The 24,285-nt window shown below is 47.1% G+C and overlaps 1 protein-coding gene across 1 annotated transcript in view; it reads left to right on the plus strand.

Moving 5' to 3' along the window:
- Nucleotides 1–3,733: 3,733 nt before the first annotated feature.
- Nucleotides 3,734–24,285, plus strand: part of YTHDC2 (YTH domain containing 2) — a 71,660-nt gene continuing 51,108 nt past the window's right edge. The window contains exons 1-5 of the mRNA XM_018562491.1: nucleotides 3,734–3,803; nucleotides 16,061–16,228; nucleotides 20,422–20,512; nucleotides 21,054–21,250; nucleotides 23,934–24,133. Coding sequence (XP_018417993.1) covers nucleotides 16,066–16,228; nucleotides 20,422–20,512; nucleotides 21,054–21,250; nucleotides 23,934–24,133 — 651 coding nt within the window. The 5' untranslated portion in view covers nucleotides 3,734–3,803; nucleotides 16,061–16,065. The remainder of the gene's footprint in view (nucleotides 3,804–16,060; nucleotides 16,229–20,421; nucleotides 20,513–21,053; nucleotides 21,251–23,933; nucleotides 24,134–24,285) is intronic.

Consider the following 24,285-nt stretch of genomic DNA (forward strand, 5'->3'; position numbering starts at 1 on the left):
AGATTATATTTGCAAACTTACAATAACAATTGCTTTAATATAAGGAAACCTCTAATAGGAGGAGTATGTAAGTTGTCATTACTCACATAGATAGATAACTCTCAGTCTATGAGTCAAACTCCCTCAACCAAAGCTCCATCTCTACCACAGCATTGCCTAAGTAAGCAAATGTCAAACATATAAGAAATGTGCTAACGTTTAGGGAAAAAATAAATGTATCTGCCAAAAAAGAACAGAAACGGTCAGTGTCCTGGATAGATAACTCTCTCGCTCATTCTGACACATCTGCAATTAAGGACATTTGTTGACTTGGTTGCTGTCCGTGCTGCTCTCTGCAAACCCGCAGTGGTGTTATGGAGAACAGCTACACCTATTGCTAAGACTCCATCGGTTCATGAGGGGAGCCAGGTTGGTCCAGGCCTTTGGGAGTAGGAATTCTTGTTATTATTTAGATACCTCAATGATTTGGATCCATAGTTTCTGGAAGAATGACCACAGATTGTTCAAGGTTTAAAGGGTGGCTGTACGGCCTTGGCAGAAAGACTAAATGGAAAGTGGTAAAGGATATGCCATTCATTGAGGACGTTCAAGAGAGTTTGCAGAGCCCTGTCATTGTGCAAGATAATGCTAGACAAGTCCTAGAAGACTTTAACTCCAGATCCATTGAAATGTTGTTGTTCACGTGCCTTTTGGATTATTTCTACTTTCAGTAGTAAACTGACCTTGGGGAGGGGGTCCGTTTCTCTTCTGTGCAGTCAGAGGGCTCACTGAGTGGATTCAAACTCAATAGGCGACTCCAGTGGTCTTTCTAGCAAGTTGTTGACTAGCACTAGGGATTTTTTCGGACACAGACGATTCCGGGGTTCCATGGATCTGCAAGTCCTTGCGGTGGCCCTGGTCATCTAGATCTTCAACCTAACTTTGCATATCAATCGGGTGAGTTTTACGGCGAATATCCAACTGCTGCAAATCATGAAGGGCTCCCTCATGGTGGTTTCCTATCTGCTCCACCACTGCAAGTCAAGCCACTACAGAACGTAGATACTCTGTGAGATAGAAGATCGCCGTAGAGAGGGTGCTTTTTATGTCTGCCTCTATGGTTTGCATAGCAATCATTTTACCATATGCTGCATCATAGCCATAGTTGGTCCATACAGCCCTTCCTTGTGTAGTGAGGTGTGCTGATAAACAGGAGGAGGCCGGTAGTGAGTTCTGGCCTTGTAATCCATCCATGGCATGTGCCTGCTGGGATAAAAAAAAGTTCAGGTAGGTTGCACCCTAGTTGTGAGTTGCAGGGGGGTCCTGGAGGAGGGCAGGGAGCACCCAATCTTTCTCATTTGTCTGGCTGCCATGCTAATGAAAATCCCTTCTAACATGTGGCCATCTCTGCTTCAAGTGTTTATATTAGAGAATTCTCCCCTTCCTCTTACAATGGAGGAAGGAGGATTTTGTCAGTGAAGAATTATCACTGAATGATAGGCAGCAGCAGATTCAACGTGTGCGTGTTTGTTGTGTTATGTAAATTAATGATTGATTTGTGGAATCGTTTTTTTAACCCTTTCATCCCCAGCTCCCCATGTGGTCCCACAGCAGCTGGCATGCCGAGGTTTCCTACTCCTATATCATGGCCCTCAAGCTGTGGTGAAACTACAAATCCCATGATGCATCTGCCTCTGGAAGTTGTACATGTAGCTGTGAGAATCTTGCAATGCCTCATGAGATTTGTAGTTTTATCTTCTGGATGGCCGGTGGGTTGCCACCTTTTCTTCAAGTGAAACCTGAATACTTTAGCGCTGCGCGTGTCAATTTTGTTATGGTGAATACAGGTGAAACTCGAATAATTAGAATATCGTGCAAAAGTAATTGCAGTAAGTGCTGCAAAAGGGGCCCAAACCAAGTACTGAGTACATATGCATGCTTGTACTTTTCAGAGGTCCGATATTGTTCTATGTACAATCCTTGTTTTATTGATTGCATGTAATAATCTACTTTTTTGAGGTTGTGGATTTTGGGTTCTTGGGGTTTTCAATCTACTTTTTTGAGGTTGTGGATTTTGGGTTTTGGGGTTTTCATGAGCTGTAAGCCATAATCATCACAATGATGACAAATCACGGCTTGAACTATCTTGCTTTGCATGTAATGAGTCTATCTCATATATTAGTTTCACCTTTTAAGTTGCATTAGTGAAATAAATGAACTTTGCACGATATTCTAATTATTCGAGTTTCACCTGTATAGAGGAGAGAGCGAGGAGAGGGAGTAAGGAGACCAACTACAGAGGACTACAAATCCCAGCAATACATTATACAGCAATACAAAATAATATGAAACTTACATACTCTGTGTTATTCTGGGTTGGCCCTGATTTCTCCAGGTGGCATGGTGGCCTGTGCAGGCTCTCAGATGGCCTATGCGGCTCTCAGGAGTGCTGTGCGACTCACAGGTAGGCCGTACAACACTCAGGCGGGCTGTGCGACTTTCACATGGGCTGTACGACTCACAGGTGGGCCTTGCGACACAGTGGGTTGTCTGGGCTGTGGTGTCTCACCAGGGGTCCGCAGGCGTGCAGCACGGTGTCAGGGAGCTGCAGGAGAAGGAGGAGGAATCACAGATGCAGCTATGCAGCATCCAGTCGCTCTAGGTAGATGCAGGAATATGGGCAGCTCTACCTAGAGCAGGGATGTCCAAACTCCGGCCCTCCAGCTGTGGTGAAACTACAAATCCCATGATGCATTTCTATCCGGTAGGCATGTGGGTGGCTGTGAGAATCTTGCAAAGCCTCATGGGATTCGTAGTTTCACCACAGCTGGAGGGCCACAGTTTGGACATCCCTGACCTAGAGCGAGGACGGCAAGTATGTACAAAGCGATTTAATGCAGTTTGAAGTCCAGCCGTCCTTCCCCATCTCTCCTAACTGAAACAGAAGCCTGAGCTTTGTAGCTCTGATCAAGTGATCACAATTGCAATGCTTTCCAGGCTTGAATGGAAATATTAAAGAAATGCATATTTCTATATATTATTAATTATTACATTTCTTAAATTTTTGCAAAAGGTGAACTTAGCCTTTAATTACGTGCTGTATCTAGTGCACCATTACCAAGCTCCATGTTTTAAACACGTCAGTATCAGCATCTTTCTTCATTTCCAAAAAAGTGACAAAAACTGGGATCACCTTGTCTACTTTCCAAAAATATGGCCATTTTGGGGTATTTGTACTGCCCTAGCATTTATATTTGATTAGTTGTTTTTTGTTTTTTAACAGAAGCAGTTTTGTTTTCAAAAGTTTGGGTTATTTTTTTCCTTTATGTAGTAAAATATAAAAAATACAGTAGTTATGAAATAGCACCAAAGGTAATTTATATATTTAAAAAATTACATAACATTCATGTGGGTACAGTGTTGCATGACTATTTGTCAGTCAAACTGTCACAGTGCTGAAAACTGGAACATGGCTTCATAATGAAGAGATATTACAGGCTAGTAATATTCAGGAGGTAAAATAAGATTAAAAAGAGTACATTTCTCCCTCTCAGGCTAGCAAGTATTGTTACTATACTAATAGTACTACTATAGTACTAATCATGACGGAAAAACAGTCATTCTGGCAACCATGTGATTCTTGCCCAATTCAATCATGGCCGCCAATGCTCTTACATCACCGAGCGGCGTGTAATCAGAGCAGGTGGCAGAGTCATGTGACCAGAATTTGCTCCTCCCTCTGGAATCACCGGGGAAATCCCGACTGTGGGGCCTTCTATGTGTACGGAGTGCGGCTGGAGACAGAAGGCTTCGAGATTTGAGCGGTGAGACAGACACCTTGTCTTCATTACGTTCAGCGAAGTATGACAGGACGGAGCTTCCACAGATCCCCGTTCTATGGAAATAGTTGAGTCTTTTATAGTGCAGTGTTTTCTGCCTTGTATACCCAGTGTCCGGCATAAGCGGGCTCACTCCCTGGGCACCTTTCCTTGTCACCTGTTCGGGATGACAGGTGAAGCCTCTAGGTCGTAGTGACTGCGTACTAGAGTTCTTCTGTGCTCATACATAATAGCATGTCTAGTATAATCTCCCCCCGGGACGTATATAAGTATATAGAGTGCCTGGACTGTGTCCCCAGTACAGACATCCGGTGACAGTTCCCTGTTATCTCTGCTCTCCTATGTGTGTCCACTTTCGTTTTTGTGGAAAGGAAACCACAGGTAAAAAAATCCAGAGCTTGAGTCAGACATCAGATGATACCATACACCGCATCCTCCACTGTGTGTCCCCTGGTTTATGCTCAAAAGGGACACTAAACTCAGCAGTTACATCTTAAACATGCATTCAAGCACCTTAACTATTATCAAAATGTAGATTTTTTTTTTTTTTTTGTGTCTCACTCAGCTGTAGATCCTTATATCATCTCTGAATTCATGATGACACTGTCCGGGAGAGTGACTACTTTTGTCCCCATGGTTCCTGTGTGTGATGTAAAGTAGCCACCACACCAAGCTCACTCCCGTGATGGACTACAATCTCTACACAAATTAGTAAACAGAACGTGAGATTATAGTCCATCACAAAAGTGATCTTGGAGTGGTGGCTACTTTACAAGACACACAGGAACCATTAGGAACAGAAGTAGCCACCCTCCAGAAGGAAGGACAGTGTCGGCACCAATCCAGAGATTATTTGAGGATCTACAGCCGAGTGATACACAAACAAACCTTACATTCTTGTTAATAGTTAAGGTACTTGAACTAATTTTTAAGATTTAAAGTATTACTAAAGGTTGGTCGTTTTTACCTTAATGCATTCCCTGCATTAGGGTAAAAAATGCCCAGTATCTTTTTCTGTGCAAACTCCCCCCCCTTACCTGTGCACACCGTTGTCACTGAGAGCAATCCTCCATTCCCTGAACTTCATGCTTACAGTGGGAGGATACAGAGGGCAGAAGAGATATAGGCTCCTTCTGCTGTCAGTCAAACTGATGTGAGGGGGGTGTGGCCTGCCCCCCCCCCTCACATGCCACACGCTATGTGTGTGTCTATGGACGCATACAGCTTTTTGCGGGCATGGCCGGAAATGCACACGCACGGGTCTCTCCACAACAACATAGCTGATGGAAACACCCATGCAGGGGGCGCGAGGGTGAGCAATGCGGGGACCCACTAGAGAACAAGGTATTGAAAAAAAAAAAGGACCAAGGATCTGAGGACCAAGGATCTGCATCCCATGTGGGCCTCCCATGCATAAAAAAAAGCGAGTTTAATATCACTTTAAAGGAGAACTATGAGGTGAGTGCTTTTCACTCATCCTCATAGTTCTAGCCGACCTGTGACAATGAGACTGTCACAGGTCGGCTCAGGAGTTCAGGAGGTGAGCGAACACATGCCGGCGTTCGCTCACTTCTCGATCTTGTCACGGCAGAGAGCCGTGACAGGGGTGGGACTGGATTCCCCCCTCCCCGCTCCGATCCTCCAGCGCTGACTGGTGGAACGGACGGGAGAAGGGGCGGGCACTGCTGGCTCTGCCTCTAGATAGGCAGAGCCAGCTGCCACTCACGCAGCTGGGCGGATCCAGACATAATTGTCGGGATCCGTTTCAGCTGCGGCGTCTCAGTATACCGCAAGCTGTAGCTCGCGGTATACTGAGCTTAGAGTGATGGGAGGACGATAGTTTGTGTCCTCCCGCTACTCTTAGGAGAACTATGGGGAAAAGCCATAACCCCATAGTTCTCCTTTTAACTCCTGAGTTTAGTGTTACTTCAAAGCAGATTATAATCATTGATCGATTGTAACCTCAGTGACAACAAAATTCAAAGGAGGATGTCGGAAGATTTTTCTTGGTCGAACAAAATTCTGTGAATGTGGTTTTCGTTAATAAACACCACTCCTTCCAAAATCGAACATTCCGACAGGATTTTTTCGTGCGTAAATCTACCTGTAAATACCCCATTTTACACCTCCAAAGATTTATACCGTAAGTCCACGTTCACAGTTCAGCGTTTTGTCTTGTGTTTCCTGAAGTGCAACAACTATCAACATGAAGAATCCTATAATTTTAAGTGGTATCCCTTTACACCTGAGCGCTGTGTCACATGAGTACATGACCTGTTTTGCGGGGCAGAATTTCGTGTTTTTTTGGCACATTAGATAGAAGGGGAAATCCTCTGCACACCTTGCAGCAATCAAGGCCTATGTAGACAATGGTGCTTGTAGTGATGAACACGGATGGCACCGTGCAGACACAATATAGGAAAAGGAATCACCAGCACTCAGTAGAATAATCCAACATTTTTCAAGCTTGAGCATCGTTTTAGCCAATGGAAAGCTAGTTACTAGGAGGAGGAGACGTGTGAAAAACTCAAGTTACAAGCACTTTTGATTAACTTCCATTGAAGTCTAATGTGCCAAAAATAGGAAAAGGAATCACCAGAGTGGTCACTCTTTATGCCCTGATGAAGAGACCCTGCGTGGTAGCGAAACGTTGGCTCTTGTGATTGTGTGACGTCTATGTCCAATAAATGGACATGTTGGATTATTCTACTGAGTGCTGGTGATTCCTTTTCCTATTTTTGGCACATTAGACTTCAATGGAAGTTACTGAAAAGTGCTTGTAACTTGAGTTTTTCACACGTCTCCTCCTCCTAGTAACTAGCTTTCCATTGGCTAAAACGATGCTCAAGCTTGAAAAAACGTGTGCAAAAAACGCTTCTAAAATTGCCTGAAATCGCTCTCGCGCAAGTGTGAATAGGGGCAGATAAAAAGCAAAATGCATATTGATTTAGTAATCTGCAGACGTTCAGATGGGTATTCTGACATAAGTGTAAGTTTTGCCATTGCAGTTATTCTGACTGTAGAAGTGTGTGACCTGCTAGTGAATGGTAAGAATTGGGTGAAATAAATATGTTATAACGTTCTGTGTGGGTTACAAAAAGGAGGCAGAAGGCAGTGCCAGACAATTATAGGTCTGCCAGCAAATCTTGTTATACACCAACTTTTCTCAACCAGGGTTCCTCCAGAGCTTGCTGGGGGTTCCTTGAGCAATGAACTGTTTCTGCCTCTCAGATAACTAACTAAAGGGTAAAACTCTCCCCATTGACCACTAATGAAAGAAGCATTCTTCCCTCTGATCATCAGAGTAAAGGGGCCCTATTCCAATTGAACACCATGTAAGGGCAAACGTCTCATATGACCACCAATGTAAATCTTAATCAGCCACCAAAGTAAGGGGGCACGTCTCAACTGGCCCACCAGCGTAAGCGGGCACGTCTCAACTGGCCCACCAGCGTAAGGGGGCACGTCTCAACTGGCCCACCAGCGTAAGGGGGCACGCCTCAACTGACCCACCAGCGTAAAGGCCGTGACACACTGCAGGCAAAGCAGCGCGGAGTGGGGGCGCGCTGCCTTTGCGAGCAGTGTGTCATGTCATTTTCTGCTCGGCACCTCAGCTTGCGAGAGCTCGCAGAGCTGAGCGTGCCGAGATGAACAATTTCAACTTCAGCCAATCGGCTCGCGCGTATAAACCAGCGCGTCGTGATGCGACAGCTGGCAGGTTGTTAAGGACGAGCCGATTGGCTGAAGGTGCTGTCAATCATCTGACTGCACTCAGCTCACACACTGCACGCAAAGCTCCGTGCCGGATAGCTTTGCTTCGCTCTGCACGGCTTCGCGTGCAGTGTGTCACGGCCTTAAGGGGGCACGCCTCAACTGACCCACCAGCGTAAGGGGGCACGCCTCAACTGACCCACCAGCGTAAGGGGGCACGCCTCAACTGACCCACCAGCGTAAGGGGGCACGTCTCAACTGACCCACCAGCGTAAGGCCCCGTTCCCACTGTGCGATATGCAAATCGCGCGTTTGTTGCGCGATTTGCATATTGCGTGACATCGCGCGATTTGCATATTGCGCGACATCGCGCAATTTGCATATTGCGCGACATCGCGCAATTTGCATATTGCGCGACATCGCGCAATTTGCATATTGCGCGACATCGCGCAATTTGCATATTGCGCGACATCGCGCGATTTGCAGCGCGATGTCGCGTTCAAGCTTGCATTGAGCAAGCTTGAATCGCGGCTAAATCCGCTCCAAAAAGGGTCCTGCTGTAGCGACACACGACCCGCGACAGCAGGACCCTTTGCCCCATTGGATTGCATTGGAGTGCGATATCGCGCGGTAATTTGCCGCGATATCGCGGGAATTACCGCGCGATAAATCGCTCAATGTGAACGGGGTCTAAGGGGGCACGTCTCAACTGACCCACCAGCGTAAGGGGGCACGTCTCAACTGACCCACCAGCGTAAGGTGGTCAGTTGAGACGTGCATGGAACCGTTTGATTAACGTACGTAGGTGATGTGAACGGCCCTAAGGGGGCATGTCTCAACTGACCACCAATTTAAGAGGTTAAGTCTCAACTGACCATCAATGTTAAGGGCGCATCTTAACTGACAACCTATATAAGGGGGCTTATTAAACTGTCCACCAATGTAAGGGGGCACATCTCAACTGACCACCACTGTAAAGGAACACTACAATTTTTGCTGTTTGCGTTTCTTTTCTGGCCATTATTATAAGTGAGCAGCACAGTAGTGAAATCACTGAATCTCCCTCCAGATCTCCTGTGACTGGCAGTCAGAGGCAGCAGTGCCTTCAGTCTCACACTGCAGATATACATTTATTAGGATTTAGGCGCACACACATAGCAGGAAGTACACTGCTCTTTTTCAGGAGGAATTCCGAACAAAATGTACATTTGTGAGGATATGCTTAGGCACAGCTAACTTATCAAATCTTCACTTTTGTGTTCTAAGGCCCCATTCACACCTAGGCGTATTGTAATATCCACGTCTGTCGCGCGACCGTCACGCGTTTTTTTTACCGCGATTCGCGGTAAAAAAGTCGTGCGACCGTCGCGCGATTCCAAAGGCTACTTGGCTGTATCCCAATGGAAAACGCCCTACAAAACGGCCCAAAGTAGTCCCGGGACCTTTTCAGGCGTGGGCCGTTTTGTAGGGCGTTAGGGACGGGCAGAAATACGCCTAGGTGGGAACGAGGGCATTGACTACAATGCTATTTATTTTTTTGACCGTTTTGTAGCGCGTTCGTCGAGCGTAGGACGAGCTACAAAACGGTCAGGTGTGAACGGGGCCTAAATGTTCCCTATAGCATATCAAAATGTCCACAGGCATACTGCCGAACACCTTACCGGATACCCCTTATATACAGATGGGTGCTTCTCTGCATGAATGTAAACCATAGTAAAGAATCACCAGCACACCAATGGGTAGTGTGTGAACACTCTTTCTTCTTCTTTATTCACGCATACTGTCACTTCTCCAAGCGCAACGTTTCGGGCTGGGCAGGGTCCCCTTCATCATTGTCATGTTAAGCCTGATAAGGGGAACCTGCGCGGCCCCTGAAACGTTGCGCTCGGAGATGTGACATTATGCATGATTAAAGAAGAAGAAAGAGTGTTCACACGCTACCCATTGCTGTGCTGGTGATTCTTTGATACTATGACATGAAATCTTCACTCTATGAGTTCAGTTCCACTTTAAGGCCCCATTCCCACTGAGCGATTTGCAAATCGTGCGTTTGTCACACGATTTGCATTTTGCGCGATATCGCACGGTTTGTCGCGCAATATCGCGCAAATGGTTGCATTGAGCAAACTAGAATCGCGGCAAAATCCGCTCCAAAAAGGGTCCTGCTGTAGCGACGGACAGAGCCCCATTGCCATGCATTGGAGAGCAATATCGCGCGGTAAATACCCGCAATATCGTGCGGATTACCGCGCGATAAATCGCTCAGTGTGAATGGGGCCTAAGAACAAGTGTGAATAACTGAACGTGTACTTTCATAGAAAGTACAGGGGCCACATGAATCTTTAGCACTGTCGTCGCATGGTCACGCTTCCATAGTAGAACCTCTGACTTCTATGGGGTTGTCACCTGCTACAGGAGCTGCTGTGGAGACAGCCCCAAAGAAGCTGATGAAGACTTGAACAGGCCGTGGTCATCAGACTCGGGCAAGCATACATGTTGGGGCAAAAGGATAACTAACCTCTATATGAAAGTATAGCTATCCTTTAAATGCAATGAGATCATTCCTGAATTAAACTGTTTGTTAAAGTACCATATGTTGCTTGACATTATATTTTCCAAAGTATATATACATGTGAAAGTCATATCCATAAATACCTTAAAAGTGAACTTTGGGCAAACGGCTAAATACACAGTTCAAATGCACTGCAGGGTGAACTGTCTATTTTGGAAAAGGATTTGTGATTCTGTCCAGAGCACTTGTTTTTAATACACCTCTGCCAGACAGCACAGCTAGGAGAGTGACAGTCACAATTTGAATTAGTTTTGGATAGAGTAGGTAAGGGTTGGCATCCCTGTTAGGTTTTTATATTGTTCTGTGTACCCGCTGGGGAGATTTACCTTCTCTAGTTGTCCTAGTGATGATTGAAAGTGAGGGAAAAAAAAATCATACAAACATTTATTGTACAATTCTTTATAAAGCTGAAATCTAGGGGAATTTTATCAAAGATTTTTTTCTCTCCCCCCAATGTTAATTAAAGCACTTACCTTAAATGATGTTTCTTAATCCGATCTTCCTCTTCTTCTTTCCTGTCCTTTTCATCTGTCCCTCCAGCGCTGATGCGGGTCTCCGATCCAGTGCTGACTCCTCTGAGCTTGCTGCCACTTCCTGTCCCACGGTGTCTGCATGCGGGTGCACGCTCCCATAGACTTACCTAGTGTTTCTCCTCGTCTCCTGGCCGAAAATGTGAACTGTGCATGCGCCCACCCCAAGATGCTTTGTAGCCGCCCGAGCATTTTCACATTTTCGGACGGGAGCGCGCGGGGCAGACACAGGTAAGTTTAAACCGCTTTTAAAGCTTTTTGAAACTTTTTGCATATATCTAGCGCTGTGACAGCTGGCTGCCTCAGAGCTTCAAGTGAGTATATCTTTTTTTATTTTTGAACCTAGAAAAAATGAGCAGTTAACCGTTGCAGTGCGGGGGTAGCACCACTGCAAGGGTTAATACATTTTTTTTTCCCTGCAGTTCTTCTCTATGCTATGATCGGTGTACTATTGCCAGAATTGTAAATCCCAGCACCTCAACAAGAACGCTGAGGGGAGGAGCCGGCAGCATGTAAGCAGCAGCCACCCGAGCATAGGAAGCTCATCTTTGAATTTAACTTATATGACTAGTGCTGCTGCTAATATTTTTTCTTGGAGATCTGCCTTAAAGGAGAATTATAAGGCGAGTGATTTTCACTCAGCCTCATAATCTGAGCCGACCTGTGACAATGAAACTGTCACCGGCCGGCTCAATAGATCGGGAAGTGAGTGAACACATACTGTCGCTCGCTTCTCGATCATGTCCCTGCAGAGAGCCTTGACTGTCACTCACGGCTCCCTGCAAGGATCCCCCCTCCCCGTTCCGATCGTCCAGCGCTAACTGGCGGAGGGGGCGGGCACTGCTGGCTCTGCCTCTAGATAGGCAGAGCCAGCTGTCACTCACGCAGCTGGGTGGATCCAGGCAGTAATGTCAGGATCCGTCCCGGCTGCGGCGTCTCAGTATACCGCGAGCTGTAGCTTGAGGTATACTGAGCTTTGGGTCATGGGAGAACGCTAGTTTGTGTTCTCCCGTGACCCTTAGTGGAACTATGGGGAAAAGCCCTGACCTCATAGTTCTCCTTTTAAGTTTAACACAGCAATAAAAGGACATGAATTGGTGAATAGAGTTTTTGTGTATACAATTGTAAAATATGGACATTCAGATAACATATTCCATTATTGGAAGCAGAATTTATATATGTGAAGTCAGATACATCATAAGCATAATTATTATGAATGGAAACAAAAAAACAGGGACAAAGGGATGGGATATATTTAAAGTATGGATTCTCCTTTTTCTTGTTTCTTATAATCAATGGACCCAGCACAATTGTTAGACCAAATTTCACAAAAGGTGGTAGGGAAACCATATTGGAATACATAATTTTCTAGTTTTGTACTTATGAAAAGAATAAGATAAAATATCACACTCAAATCCCAAATTTTGAGTTCTCAGTATACAAGGAATAGAAGGGAAAGCAACATGAATTTCAGTGTACACAAACGCAATGTAACACTAAATTATTTTTTGTAAAATATAAAAGATGAGGTAGTGGTTCGCACTTCTGCTTTGCAGCCCTGGGGTTCCTGGTTTGTATTCTGGTCAGGACACTATCTACATGGAGTTTGCATGTCCCCCTGTGCTTGCGTGGGTTTCCTCCCACACTCCAAAGACATGCTGGAAGGTTAGTTGGCTTTTGTCTAAATCAGCCCTGTATGTATGTGTGTGAGAGATGGGGACCTTAGAGTTTAAGCTCCTTGAGGGTAGGGACTGATGTTGAATGTGCACTGTGTAAAGTGATGCGTAAAATTGTCGGCGCTATATAAATGCCTGTCGTAAATAATTGATACCAAACATGTCAAACCTTGAAATTGCACATGCCCCTGAAATTGCAAAAAAATATAGTACCCAAAAGTGCCCGCAGGCAATAGCATGGCCTTTACGGCTAATCAGTTTAGAATTACAGTGAGTGATCGCCCTAGAATTATTGCTCTCACTCAAACTTTTGCTTCGATATGTAATGCATGGTGCAACTGTTGTTTTCACACATAGTTGCACACTGTGTGTGTGTGCGCGGAGGGTTTTAATTAGGGATGTCCCGATGCCACTTTTTCAGGCCCAAGTACAAGTACATCCCCTCATGTACTTGCTGATACCAATTACCTTTTTCTTAAAGGGACAGGTGACCTTAAATGATCCATAGTACAACTACATGTTATGTACTATGGATCATGATTTAACCTATTCGTGTACTTACTTGCCGAGCATTGCGTCACTGCTGCTCCGGTGGGCAGCGCTCCGAGCGGGGTCAACTGGCAGTCTCTGGCCACCTAAATTAGGACCCCACCTGGAGCTCCGCCCACCGGAGCAGCAGTGACAAGACGCTCGGCGAGGTAAGTAAGAGAAAAAAAAAAAAGAACATAGCGTAAGCTTCGGCGCTATGTATCGGGGCATTTTGACAAGCACTTGTCAAAATGCCCTGTATCGGGCCCGATTCCGATGCTAGCATCGGTATCGGGACATCCCTAGTTTTAATATTATTTTTGTTATTTCTGACATATTTTTTTATTGCTATTAAATAGGGGGGCTAACAACTCCCTTATGAGATGGCACAGAGGAAGTGACAGGTTCTCTTTATGGAGACATTTGGGGTATATAAGACCCCTATTGTCACCTATGGACCCCACAGAAGCTGATGAAGCACAGATCATGTTTCTCTAGTCACTGCAGCTGGAAAAATGACAGTCTGTAACTGGAGGGGAGATCCGTCACTGGAAGTGTGCAGCAGCAGGGTCCTGCCGTGCCTGCATGAGGGACAGTAGAGCCTGGGATAGCCAGGGGGACACTTTTCAGTACCATACAAGTGATTATGGCAGTGGAGACACCTGATCAATGGTATGTAATAGCCGGAAGTTGGCTGCGAACAACAATAGCAAGATCAAGGGGTGCAGCAAGATCACGGGGTGTTCCACTTTGGTATGAGGAGGTATATATATACGTTCGGCAGTACTAAAGTGCTTAAGGAATGCATTGTTGTCACCTCTACACCCTCAGTCTGTTGACTGGACAGTGCAGCAGCAACACACTGTTAAGACTGTCCCCACTATTCTCTCTACTTCTGTTAGCATGTGTGAAGGCATAAGAGTTTGGCTAGTGCTGCCTCTTCCAATCTTTGTTGCTGTGCAGGGGATTATTGGAGACTACATAATAAGACAGATGCAGTTATTATGCTAGTATTATGTCAAAAAATATTTTTGCAGTCAGATATAAATCATTATACACATCCTCAAATCTAGTTTATTTGATGTGTTCCACCTTTACCTGTTGATCTTACTAGTATGAAACTTCCTGTCCTAAGGTGACAACATAGAGATTCCGTGCTTCTGCAGAAGTAGCTCAGTCACCTTAGGATGCATGGCCTGCTGGCTGACTGCGATGGCATGTGTGCATCTTGGCTGCTGCATAGCCTCCAGTTTAAATACTGTACACCGCTAAGACGGGGTGCACTCGAAATAGAGGGTGCGGCACAAAGCTGAAGTGTTCTTGGCAAATAAGGTTCAGAGAAAAAAAATTGTTTAGTTTGGTCGGGTAATTTATGTGCTATGCTGGGTTTACTGCTAATGTGATCACTTATGTGATACTAATAGTAATGTGATCCCTTTGTCTAGCTGTCATGGTGATTTGTATCTTTGCCCATTTTTCATGTCATTTCCACAATTTTGCTTTGCTGTGAGCTGTCATGAAGTTAAATGGAATTATTGATTTACAATGTTCATGTCTTACCAAATAGATTGATTTCTCCCAGACCTATTTGCTCATATAAGGGCTGCAACCCATTAATCGATAATGAGAATAGTTGTCAACCATTCTTATTATTAAATAGTTGGTTGGATCCCCTAGCTCTCTCCTCCAGGCTGGGAGGAGGGCACATTGGCTTCTATTGGCTACTGCAATTTGAAATGACCAATAGCAGGCTGACTATTGCACCAGCCCAATACCTGCTGTATTTACATTCAGCTGCCATATGCGGAACCTTGCCACTGGCAGCGGTCATTTTTTGACTGAAGCTATTCAAGAGCCATGTGCTTACAATACAATTATTATAAAAGGTGGGAAAAAAGTAATTTTCGGTTTCAGTCTGACAAATTCTGCTGCAGTAGGTGCGTTGCAGTGCCATTAATTTCAATGACACCCCCAACGTGCCTCCAACCCACAGTGTGATCACCCGCACTGGAACACATGGTCCTGCAATGCCGTGTGTTACAGTGCAGTGCGATCGCAAAAAATTGTGCATGCAGTTTTATTCTGAAGTAAACTTTGTTTGTAATACTGCATTTGTGTATTTTATATAAAATTACGGATGGTATTTGTTTACATTTAAAAAAAATATTAATCGAAAAAATAATCAGCCAACTAATCGATTTATGAAAATAATCATCAGTTGCAGCCCTAGCTCACTTAACTATATACTCTGGAAAGGTATAACTCAAAACTGTTATCTAGACTGAATAGCTAGGCTGACATTCATGGCTTGATGGAAATTCATGATGCATTGTTTATGACCTTCATTTTCATGCTACTGAGACATTAAAATGATATTAAAGGCAAAAGGTTTTCAGGCAATTTCATATGCTGGTTAAATCGGTTACAATGGATGCTGCTCCTTGAAGTTTAAAAGTTTTAGTTTCCTGCAGAATTAGCTGGTCCCCGGAGTGATGTTCCTGATATCCTCTTATAGGGTGAATCCTTTATCCTGCAGGGTCCTATAGAGCCACCCTTGTGTGTGCTGGTAAGCTGTGTGTGTCTTTACAAACACACAGTAGAAAGCAGAAATCAGCAGCACTCAGTAAATATCTTTGATGTCCATTTAATCGTGCCAATCGTCAATTGTCATGTACAAAATAGCGACGTTTCGGGGCCGCACAGGATCCCTTCATCAGGTCGACAATTATAAATAAATATAATTTATAATATTGTGAGTGTGATTTCTGCTTTCTACTGTTGCACGGTGCCATCCGTGATTGTCACTGCGAGCACCACTACATGTACTTGGGCCGGGAGCGCTGTAAGGAGTGCAGAGGGACTTACTACTTTCTACAAACACACAGACACAGCAGGGCAATCCACTCCCCTACCCTGCGCTCTCCACTCCTCCTTTTCTCCTTCCTTCTTCCTCCCTTCTTCCTTTCCAAGCTAGTAGATAGACAGTTGTTGGAGGCTGCTCTGTCTCTTGTGATCTTGTATTGGACAGGAAGTTCAGGGAAGTGGATCTGAGTTGGAGTGAGCTGTTTGGAAACATGATAACTGTAAGTGGTTGGGGAGAAATTTAAAGAAATACTTTGCTGAGCAATGTATATTTGTTTAACTTTGATTATTAAAAAAAAAGTTTGAGAGTTTAATACAACTTTAATTATCTGCCATATTTTTTTCTTATTTATATTTGTGCAGTAAATATGTCAAGGCCTAATAGCATGTCACCTAGCCCTGGAACAGCTCAGCACCCAGGTGCTTCTAAGCATGGCAAGGCAAAGGGATTTAAAGACATTCGAATTGATGAAGAAGTGAAAATTGCTGTCAATATTGCACTGGAAAGGTTTCGCTATAGCGATCAAGAAGGTAGGTTCAAAAAGTAGTTCATATCTGTCTTCGTTTGGTGGAGTACAAGCTGCTTTTGTGTTTAGTGCTCAGATTTCAAGTAAGAAAAAAAAGTTTTTGTCTTCAGTTTATCCCAGGGGTCTCAAACTCAATTTAGTCAGGGGCCACTGGACACATTTTTTAGTCCCGTGGGGCCGCCACTATATACGGTACCAGTTTTAATGTATGCACATGTTACAAGCAGCAACTGTCACCCATTCAAATTAATGATCAGTTGCTGCATGTACACGCCTGCACACCGCATGTAATCATATGTGAAAGGATTACATGCAGTTACAAAAACAATCACTCTCCCTGGATACACGATTGTTTATCCAGGGAGAGTGATTGTTTTTGTAACTGCATGTAATCCTTTCACATATGATTACATGCGGTGTGCAGGACAGGAGCAGCTCTGCGGTCTGCATCCGACAGGGATGCAGACCATGTAGCTGCTCCCGAAAGTCGGGCACGCGATTCGTGACCATGTACCCGACTTGTCAGCTGGCTGCGGGCCACATAGTACCGGCTTGCGGGCCGGTACTTTGAGACCCATGGTTTAGCCCTTTTCCCTTTCATGAGGACTGTGACAATTTTATATAAACATAATCCATTTAACAATCGTGTAAAGCCACCTTCTGCTTCTGTTTTTATACACAAGATCTTTTAACCCCTTCATGACTGAGGCCTTTTTTTCATTTTTTGTACCCATGTTATATTCCACAACATATGTTATATAATACAGTATATCAAGCATAAACACTACTGAGTACTGTTTAGTCTGGAACTTAGTGTAATTTCAGAAAAACAACAATGGTTTGTGCAAAAAAACATTATTTGAAACATGCTTCTGTGTTGGCTTTATCAGTCCTGACATGTTGGGAAAAAAAGAGGATTTGTGTCCCCTAAAATAACAGGGACGCTGTTTTCATCTAATACCAACCAGCTCTCTCACAATTGCTGTGTGGCCTGCCCTTCTTGTTTTTCTTGGTTGCCTATTGATCTGTAGTGCCGACTATCTCACTTTTTGACCAGTAGGGAGCTGTTGAGGGAGAAAATGTGTTGGCCACACCACAGCAACCATGAGAGTGGATGCTGTTTACAGTTTACAGTATCATGGTTTTTCTGGTGGTACCAGGACATTCAGGTGAGGGAGTTGGAGTACCCACAGGTTTATTTTATAGTATCATGCCCTGTGAAAATAAATCTGTTTTTTATTGTGGTTGGGAATTCTCTAGAGTGGCTCCAGCAGATGAGAATCAAGGTTGGGTATGCTTCAAGGAAACCATCAGCTGGCCTGACCTGCCCTGGGAACCCTCGGCTCCCTGTCTGGACTGCCCTGGGAACCCTCGGCGCCCGCTCTGGACTGCCCTGGGAACCCTCGGCGCCCGCTCTGGACTGCCCTGGGAACCCTCGGCGCCCGCTCTGGACTGCCCTGGGAACCCTCGGCGCCCGCTCTGGACTGCCCTGGGAACCCTCGGCGCCCGCTCTGGACTGCCCTGGGAACCCTCGGCGCCCGCTCTGGACTGCCCTGGGAACCCTCGGCGCCCGCTCTGGACTGCCCTGGGAACCCTCGGCGCCCGCTCTGGACTGCCCTGGGAACCCTCGGCGCCCGCTCTGGACTGCCCTGGGAACCCTCGGCGCCCGCTCTGGACTGCCCTGGGAACCCTCGGCGCCCGCTCTGGACTGCCCTGGGAACCCTCGGCGCCCGCTCTGGACTGCCCTGGGAACCCTCGGCGCCCGCTCTGGACTGCCCTGGGAACCCTCGGCGCCCGCTCTGGACTGCCCTGGGAACCCTCGGCGCCCGCTCTGGACTGCCCTGGGAACCCTCGGCGCCCGCTCTGGACTGCCCTGGGAACCCTCGGCGCCCGCTCTGGACTGCCCTGGGAACCCTCGGCGCCCGCTCTGGACTGCCCTGGGAACCCTCGGCGCCCGCTCTGGACTGCCCTGGGAACCCTCGGCGCCCGCTCTGGACTGCCCTGGGAACCCTCGGCGCCCGCTCTGGACTGCCCTGGGAACCCTCGGCGCCCGCTCTGGACTGCCCTGGGAACCCTCGGCGCCCGCTCTGGACTGCCCTGGGAACCCTCGGCGCCCGCTCTGGACTGCCCTGGGAACCCTCGGCGCCCGCTCTGGACTGCCCTGGGAACCCTCGGCGCCCGCTCTGGACTGCCCTGGGAACCCTCGGCGCCCGCTCTGGACTGCCCTGGGAACCCTCGGCGCCCGCTCTGGACTGCCCTGGGAACCCTCGGCGCCCGCTCTGGACTGCCCTGGGAACCCTCGGCGCCCGCTCTGGACTGCCCTGGGAACCCTCGGCGCCCGCTCTGGACTGCCCTGGGAACCCTCGGCGCCCGCTCTGGACTGCCCTGGGAACCCTCGGCGCCCGCTCTGGACTGCCCTGGGAACCCTCGGCGCCCGCTCTGGACTGCCCTGGGAACCCTCGGCGCCCGCTCTGGACTGCCCTGGGAACCCTCGGCGCCCGCTCTGGACTGCCCTGGGAACCCTCGGCGCCCGCTCTGGACTGCCCTGGGAACCCTCGGCGCCCGCTCTGGACTGCCCTGGGAACCCTCGGCGCCCGCTCTGGACTGCCCTGGGAACCCTCGGCGCCCGCTCTGGACTGCCCTGGGAACCCTCGGCGCCCGCTCTGGACTGCCCTGGGAACCCTCGGCGCCCGCTCTGGACTGCCCTGGGAACCCTCGGCGCCCGCTCTGGACTGCCCTGGGAACCCTCGGCGCCCGCTCTGGACTGCCCTGGGAACCCTCGGCGCCCGCTCTGGACTGCCCTGGGAACCCTCGGCGCCCGCTCTGGACTGCCCTGGGAACCCTCGGCGCCCGCTCTGGACTGCCCTGGGAACCCTCGGCGCCCGCTCTGGACTGCCCTGGGAACCCTCGGCGCCCGCTCTGGACTGCCCTGGGAACCCTCGGCGCCCGCTCTGGACTGCCCTGGGAACCCTCGGCGCCCGCTCTGGACTGCCCTGGGAACCCTCGGCGCCCGCTCTGGACTGCCCTGGGAACCCTCGGCGCCCGCTCTGGACTGCCCTGGGAACCCTCGGCGCCCGCTCTGGACTGCCCTGGGAACCCTCGGCGCCCGCTCTGGACTGCCCTGGGAACCCTCGGCGCCCGCTCTGGACTGCCCTGGGAACCCTCGGCGCCCGCTCTGGACTGCCCTGGGAACCCTCGGCGCCCGCTCTGGACTGCCCTGGGAACCCTCGGCGCCCGCTCTGGACTGCCCTGGGAACCCTCGGCGCCCGCTCTGGACTGCCCTGGGAACCCTCGGCGCCCGCTCTGGACTGCCCTGGGAACCCTCGGCGCCCGCTCTGGACTGCCCTGGGAACCCTCGGCGCCCGCTCTGGACTGCCCTGGGAACCCTCGGCGCCCGCTCTGGACTGCCCTGGGAACCCTCGGCGCCCGCTCTGGACTGCCCTGGGAACCCTCGGCGCCCGCTCTGGACTGCCCTGGGAACCCTCGGCGCCCGCTCTGGACTGCCCTGGGAACCCTCGGCGCCCGCTCTGGACTGCCCTGGGAACCCTCGGCGCCCGCTCTGGACTGCCCTGGGAACCCTCGGCGCCCGCTCTGGACTGCCCTGGGAACCCTCGGCGCCCGCTCTGGACTGCCCTGGGAACCCTCGGCGCCCGCTCTGGACTGCCCTGGGAACCCTCGGCGCCCGCTCTGGACTGCCCTGGGAACCCTCGGCGCCCGCTCTGGACTGCCCTGGGAACCCTCGGCGCCCGCTCTGGACTGCCCTGGGAACCCTCGGCGCCCGCTCTGGACTGCCCTGGGAAACCCTCGTCTCCAGCTCTTTAATGCCCTGGGAAACCCTCGCCTCCAGCTCTGGAATGCCCTGGGAACCCTCGGCTCCCGCTCTGGACTTCCCTGGGAAACCCTCGTCTCCAGCTCTGTAATGCCCTGGAAACCCTCGCCTCCAGCTCTGGAATGCCTTAGAATAGAGTAGGATTGAACAGGGAGTTCCTGTGAAACAGGGATTTTGGTTGTTGTACTGGATTGGACTGTCAGTCCACATGATGAAGTGGGGAAAGTGGGCACAGGTCTATAATTTGTAAAGATGTCGAGGACTGGATTGGTTTACTTGCTCTGAAATTTTATAAAATAATTGAAGAGATTGTGTTTTAATCTAATTTTTAATTAGACTGAATTCCTTTTTTTATTTTCTTATTTAAGAAATGGAGTTCCCTTCTTCCTTGACCAGCACCGAGAGAGCTTTTATCCATCGTCTAGCTCAGTCACTTGGGCTAATATCTAAGAGTAAAGGGTAAGTTAATATGACTCTTTGTCATTCTTTCATGAACAGTCTGCTCTGGAAAACGCCTTTAGACCAACATAAAATGCAGATACTTGTCCTTGTACCAGCTGGAATGCTCTGATGTTCTACTTTGTTCTCCTTACTCATGACGGCTTGTGTTCTCTGTAGAACTTTACTGACACCATCCTGCATTTCCTGACATGAGTGTCAAGGACATGGAGTGTCAAGCACCTTCTCTTCAAATGTAGTTTTGCAGCAGCTTCAGACCTAACACACTATGCTGTTTAATATACCTACAAACCTAACGTGAGTGTTACCCAGACAGCTTATTTCTGTCAGATTATAATGATCCTTCTGTTTATGGGTACCTGGAGAAACTCATGAATTGACTGTTTTTGTAGGAATAATTGACAGGTCAAGCTGTATTTAATTGTTTTACATTTTTTGTAGCCTATCACTAGCACCACTGAATCATAAACATTTTTTTTGTGCGGTGTTATTTGTCTGTGGTGCACTTTTGCTTTTTGGCTCATTGTCATGCTTTTTGTAGGAAAGCTACTAATAGGTACTTAACAATAAGAAAGAAGGATGGGAGTGACGCCATTGGTACTCTCATGGCATGCTGTCTGACATACAACACCAAACACATCCTGAGGGGCCTCATCCAGCGTTTTCCCATCACTAACAAAGAGAAGACAGAACTGCTTCCAAAGACCGAGCGGAGCAATGTTTTCGCAATAGAAGCTGGTGAGTTGCCTATCTCAACGTTGTTTAGACATAGGACATATTTTGTCCATTCTGCATTCCATACACACTATAAGACATTTTTTGACATTCCAACATCTCCCGCAATAACACTGCCTAGTTGGTTTTGCAACATCTGTCAGAGATTCATTGCAAAGCTTTAGGGTAGAATGCTGTTAGGCCCCTTTCACACTGGCTAATCAGGAGTGGATCCGTGCACGGATACTTTCCTCATCACAGCAATACGGAGCGAATGTCGCCGATATCCTTGTCCATACAGTTTTTTCTTCTATCTTGCGATGGAGGAAAAAAAAACTGCATTTACCAGACCCCATGTCTGTCTATGGGGTCTGGTAAATGCAGGGGGGATGTAAACGGACATGTGTCCATTTATATCAGATTACCCCCGATCCGGCACGATCCGGTCCGGTGAAATGGAACACTATTCAGTTTGTTTTTCAGGACCTGACTGGAGTCAGGGGTAACCAGGTGTAAATGGGCACCCGTTCATTTACACATGGCTGCCCATGGACTTACATTGGGCATCCGGAATCAGTTTGTAAAGGACATGCTAAAACAAACTGCTTTTTCGTAAGAACATTTAGGAATCTGCAACAAAGTTTGTTAAAATCCCTTTAATGTAAACTGATCACCTAGAGTGGGTTGATTCACAAGTCCACAAAAGTGGAACACACAAAAAAAGCACCGCTCCTCCACGGCCCAGGAAAGGAATGAGCCGGGGTGCTTGCCGCTGAGAGCACATTCTTGCTCCAATATGAGCCCATACAAACAAAAGAAAAGCTGGCTGCACACCAGATTCTGTTGGGATAGTTTATTGACACTTGTACCACATCACTGGTGTCCCACCCAAGGCCTGCCCCCTGACACATTTCACCCAATTACAGACTTATCTACGGCTAAACCTGTGATTGGGTGAAACAAGTCGGGGGAACAGACCTTGGACGGAGCCACCAGTGATGTGGTACAAGTTTCAGTAAACCATCCCAGCGGAATCCTTTGTGCGGCCAGCTTTTCTACTGTTTGTTCTTTTCTTCTTAAGAAAAAGTAGTTTGTTTTAGCATGTCCTTTACAAACTGATTCCTGAATGGGAGGGTCTGGGGTTAATTATAATCAGCTGGCGGACTTTCTGTGTTGTAATGAGGAAAGGTGCAGTGTCTGCATCCCCTTAGTAGTAATTTAACCCTTAGGGAGTTTCTTCGCAAAAATGAAATTCCTGTTGCAAGGGATGCCTAAAATTGTACTTCTATCTTAGTCAGCCAATCATAGAAGCTGGAAATGTCATTCCTGGGGGCATTCAGTATACCAGCTGTGTACATCCAGGTCGCCATTTTTCATTGAATTTTTTGGGCAGTTTTAGAGAGTTACAGTGCCTGCAGTTTTATATAGAAAGGTTTTTGCATAAAATGACTTGTGCAATAATTATATGCTATGTTCATTTTTTCACAATTCTTTAATTTTAATTTTTACTGGAGTTTCCCTTTTCCCCACACAAATGTATGCCTTCAGAAGACCATAAACTGCAGTTAATGTAATTGCTAGAAATTCTGTCTAAATTGTTACAAGTCAGCCTAATGTTGAAATCAGGCTTGCAGAGTGAGTGGTGCATTGTAGTGAGAGGAAAGAATTTAGATGAGTTTATATGAGAGAAAGAGAGCTTGGGGTGGATGTGATGTAGCAGACCAGAAAGCAGGTTAGCGGTAGGGATTTGGCACCGAGCCTGCATATCTAAGGCTGTGAAAAGTGTTGTCAACCATAAAGCACATAAAGTGAGTGAGTTTCAAGAGTATTGCTATAAGGGACAGTATAACCATACAGGTTCTGGTGAGAAGGGAATAAAGCATTAAAAAAGCTCTCACTGTAATCAATGTGTAACACAGTAAAGGCTTCTTAAAACACAATGGGGGGAATTTATGAAAACTGCAGCAGACAAAACCTGGAGCAGCTGTGCATGGCAACCAATCGGCTTCTCTATTCAGTTAGTTCAGTTAAGATTTGAAAATGAAAGCGAGAAGCTGATTGGCTGCCATACACAGCTGCTCCAGATTTTGTCTGCTCCAGTTTTTATAAATTCCCTTCAATGTACTCGCATGCCTCATTCCATCAAATATCCCAAAAGGCATGGAAGAGCTATATGTAGTTTGGAAAAAATGGCTTTTTATTATTAGGCTATATCTGCACTATGCAACCAAGGTTCAGGATTTGCATCTGGCCAGTAGAGTGTAAAGCAATGATTTGCATTGCTCCCCCCACTGTCCAGAAATGAGGAATAGTCCTCTTATTTTTGGTATATGTGATGGAACGAGGCATGTGAATACATTGAAGGGAATTTATCAAAATCTGGAGCAGCTGTGCATGGCAACCAATCAGCTTCTCGCTTCAGTTTGTTCAGTTAAGATTTGAAAATGGAAGACAGATGCTGATTGGTTTCCCTGGGCAACTGCTCCAGATTTTGTCTGCTCCAGTTTTTTGATAAATTCCCCTCATTCTGTTTTAAGAAAGCTTTACTGTGCTACACAAGATTGTTACTATATAAAGCTGTTGTTCGGTATAAGCTATTGTTTGCGTATTTGAATTGTGTATCCAGCTGTTTGGCTGGCTTTTTAAAGGATAGCACAACTTGAGATAAAATGTGCCAACAGTAATCCTCATACTTTGCCTTCCGAAGAAAACCGCGAGATGAGCAAGTCCAGTGGCCGCTTGAGCAGTGGCATTCCCCAAGTCCCAGTGAAGAGAGGAGATTCAGAGTTTGATACCTTTCGCCAGTCCTTACCAGTATATGAAAAACGGGAGGAAATTCTCAAAGTTATTAAAGAAAATAAAGTTCTGCTGATTGTGGGAGAAACTGGATCAGGAAAAACCACACAGGTAACTCCTAGTATTCATTCATTTATGTATTATACAGAAATGTAATGAAGCTGGGGAAACGCACGTCGGATTAAAATGTAGGAGTTTAATAACAACCACAACCAAGGCAGTATAATACAGTATGATTAAAACTTTACTGGCTTCATACATAC

This window comes from Nanorana parkeri, unplaced genomic scaffold, assembly GCF_000935625.1.
Source record: "Nanorana parkeri isolate BGI_ZX_2015 unplaced genomic scaffold, ASM93562v1 scaffold580, whole genome shotgun sequence".
In the NCBI taxonomy this organism is placed as follows: domain Eukaryota; kingdom Metazoa; phylum Chordata; class Amphibia; order Anura; family Dicroglossidae; genus Nanorana; species Nanorana parkeri.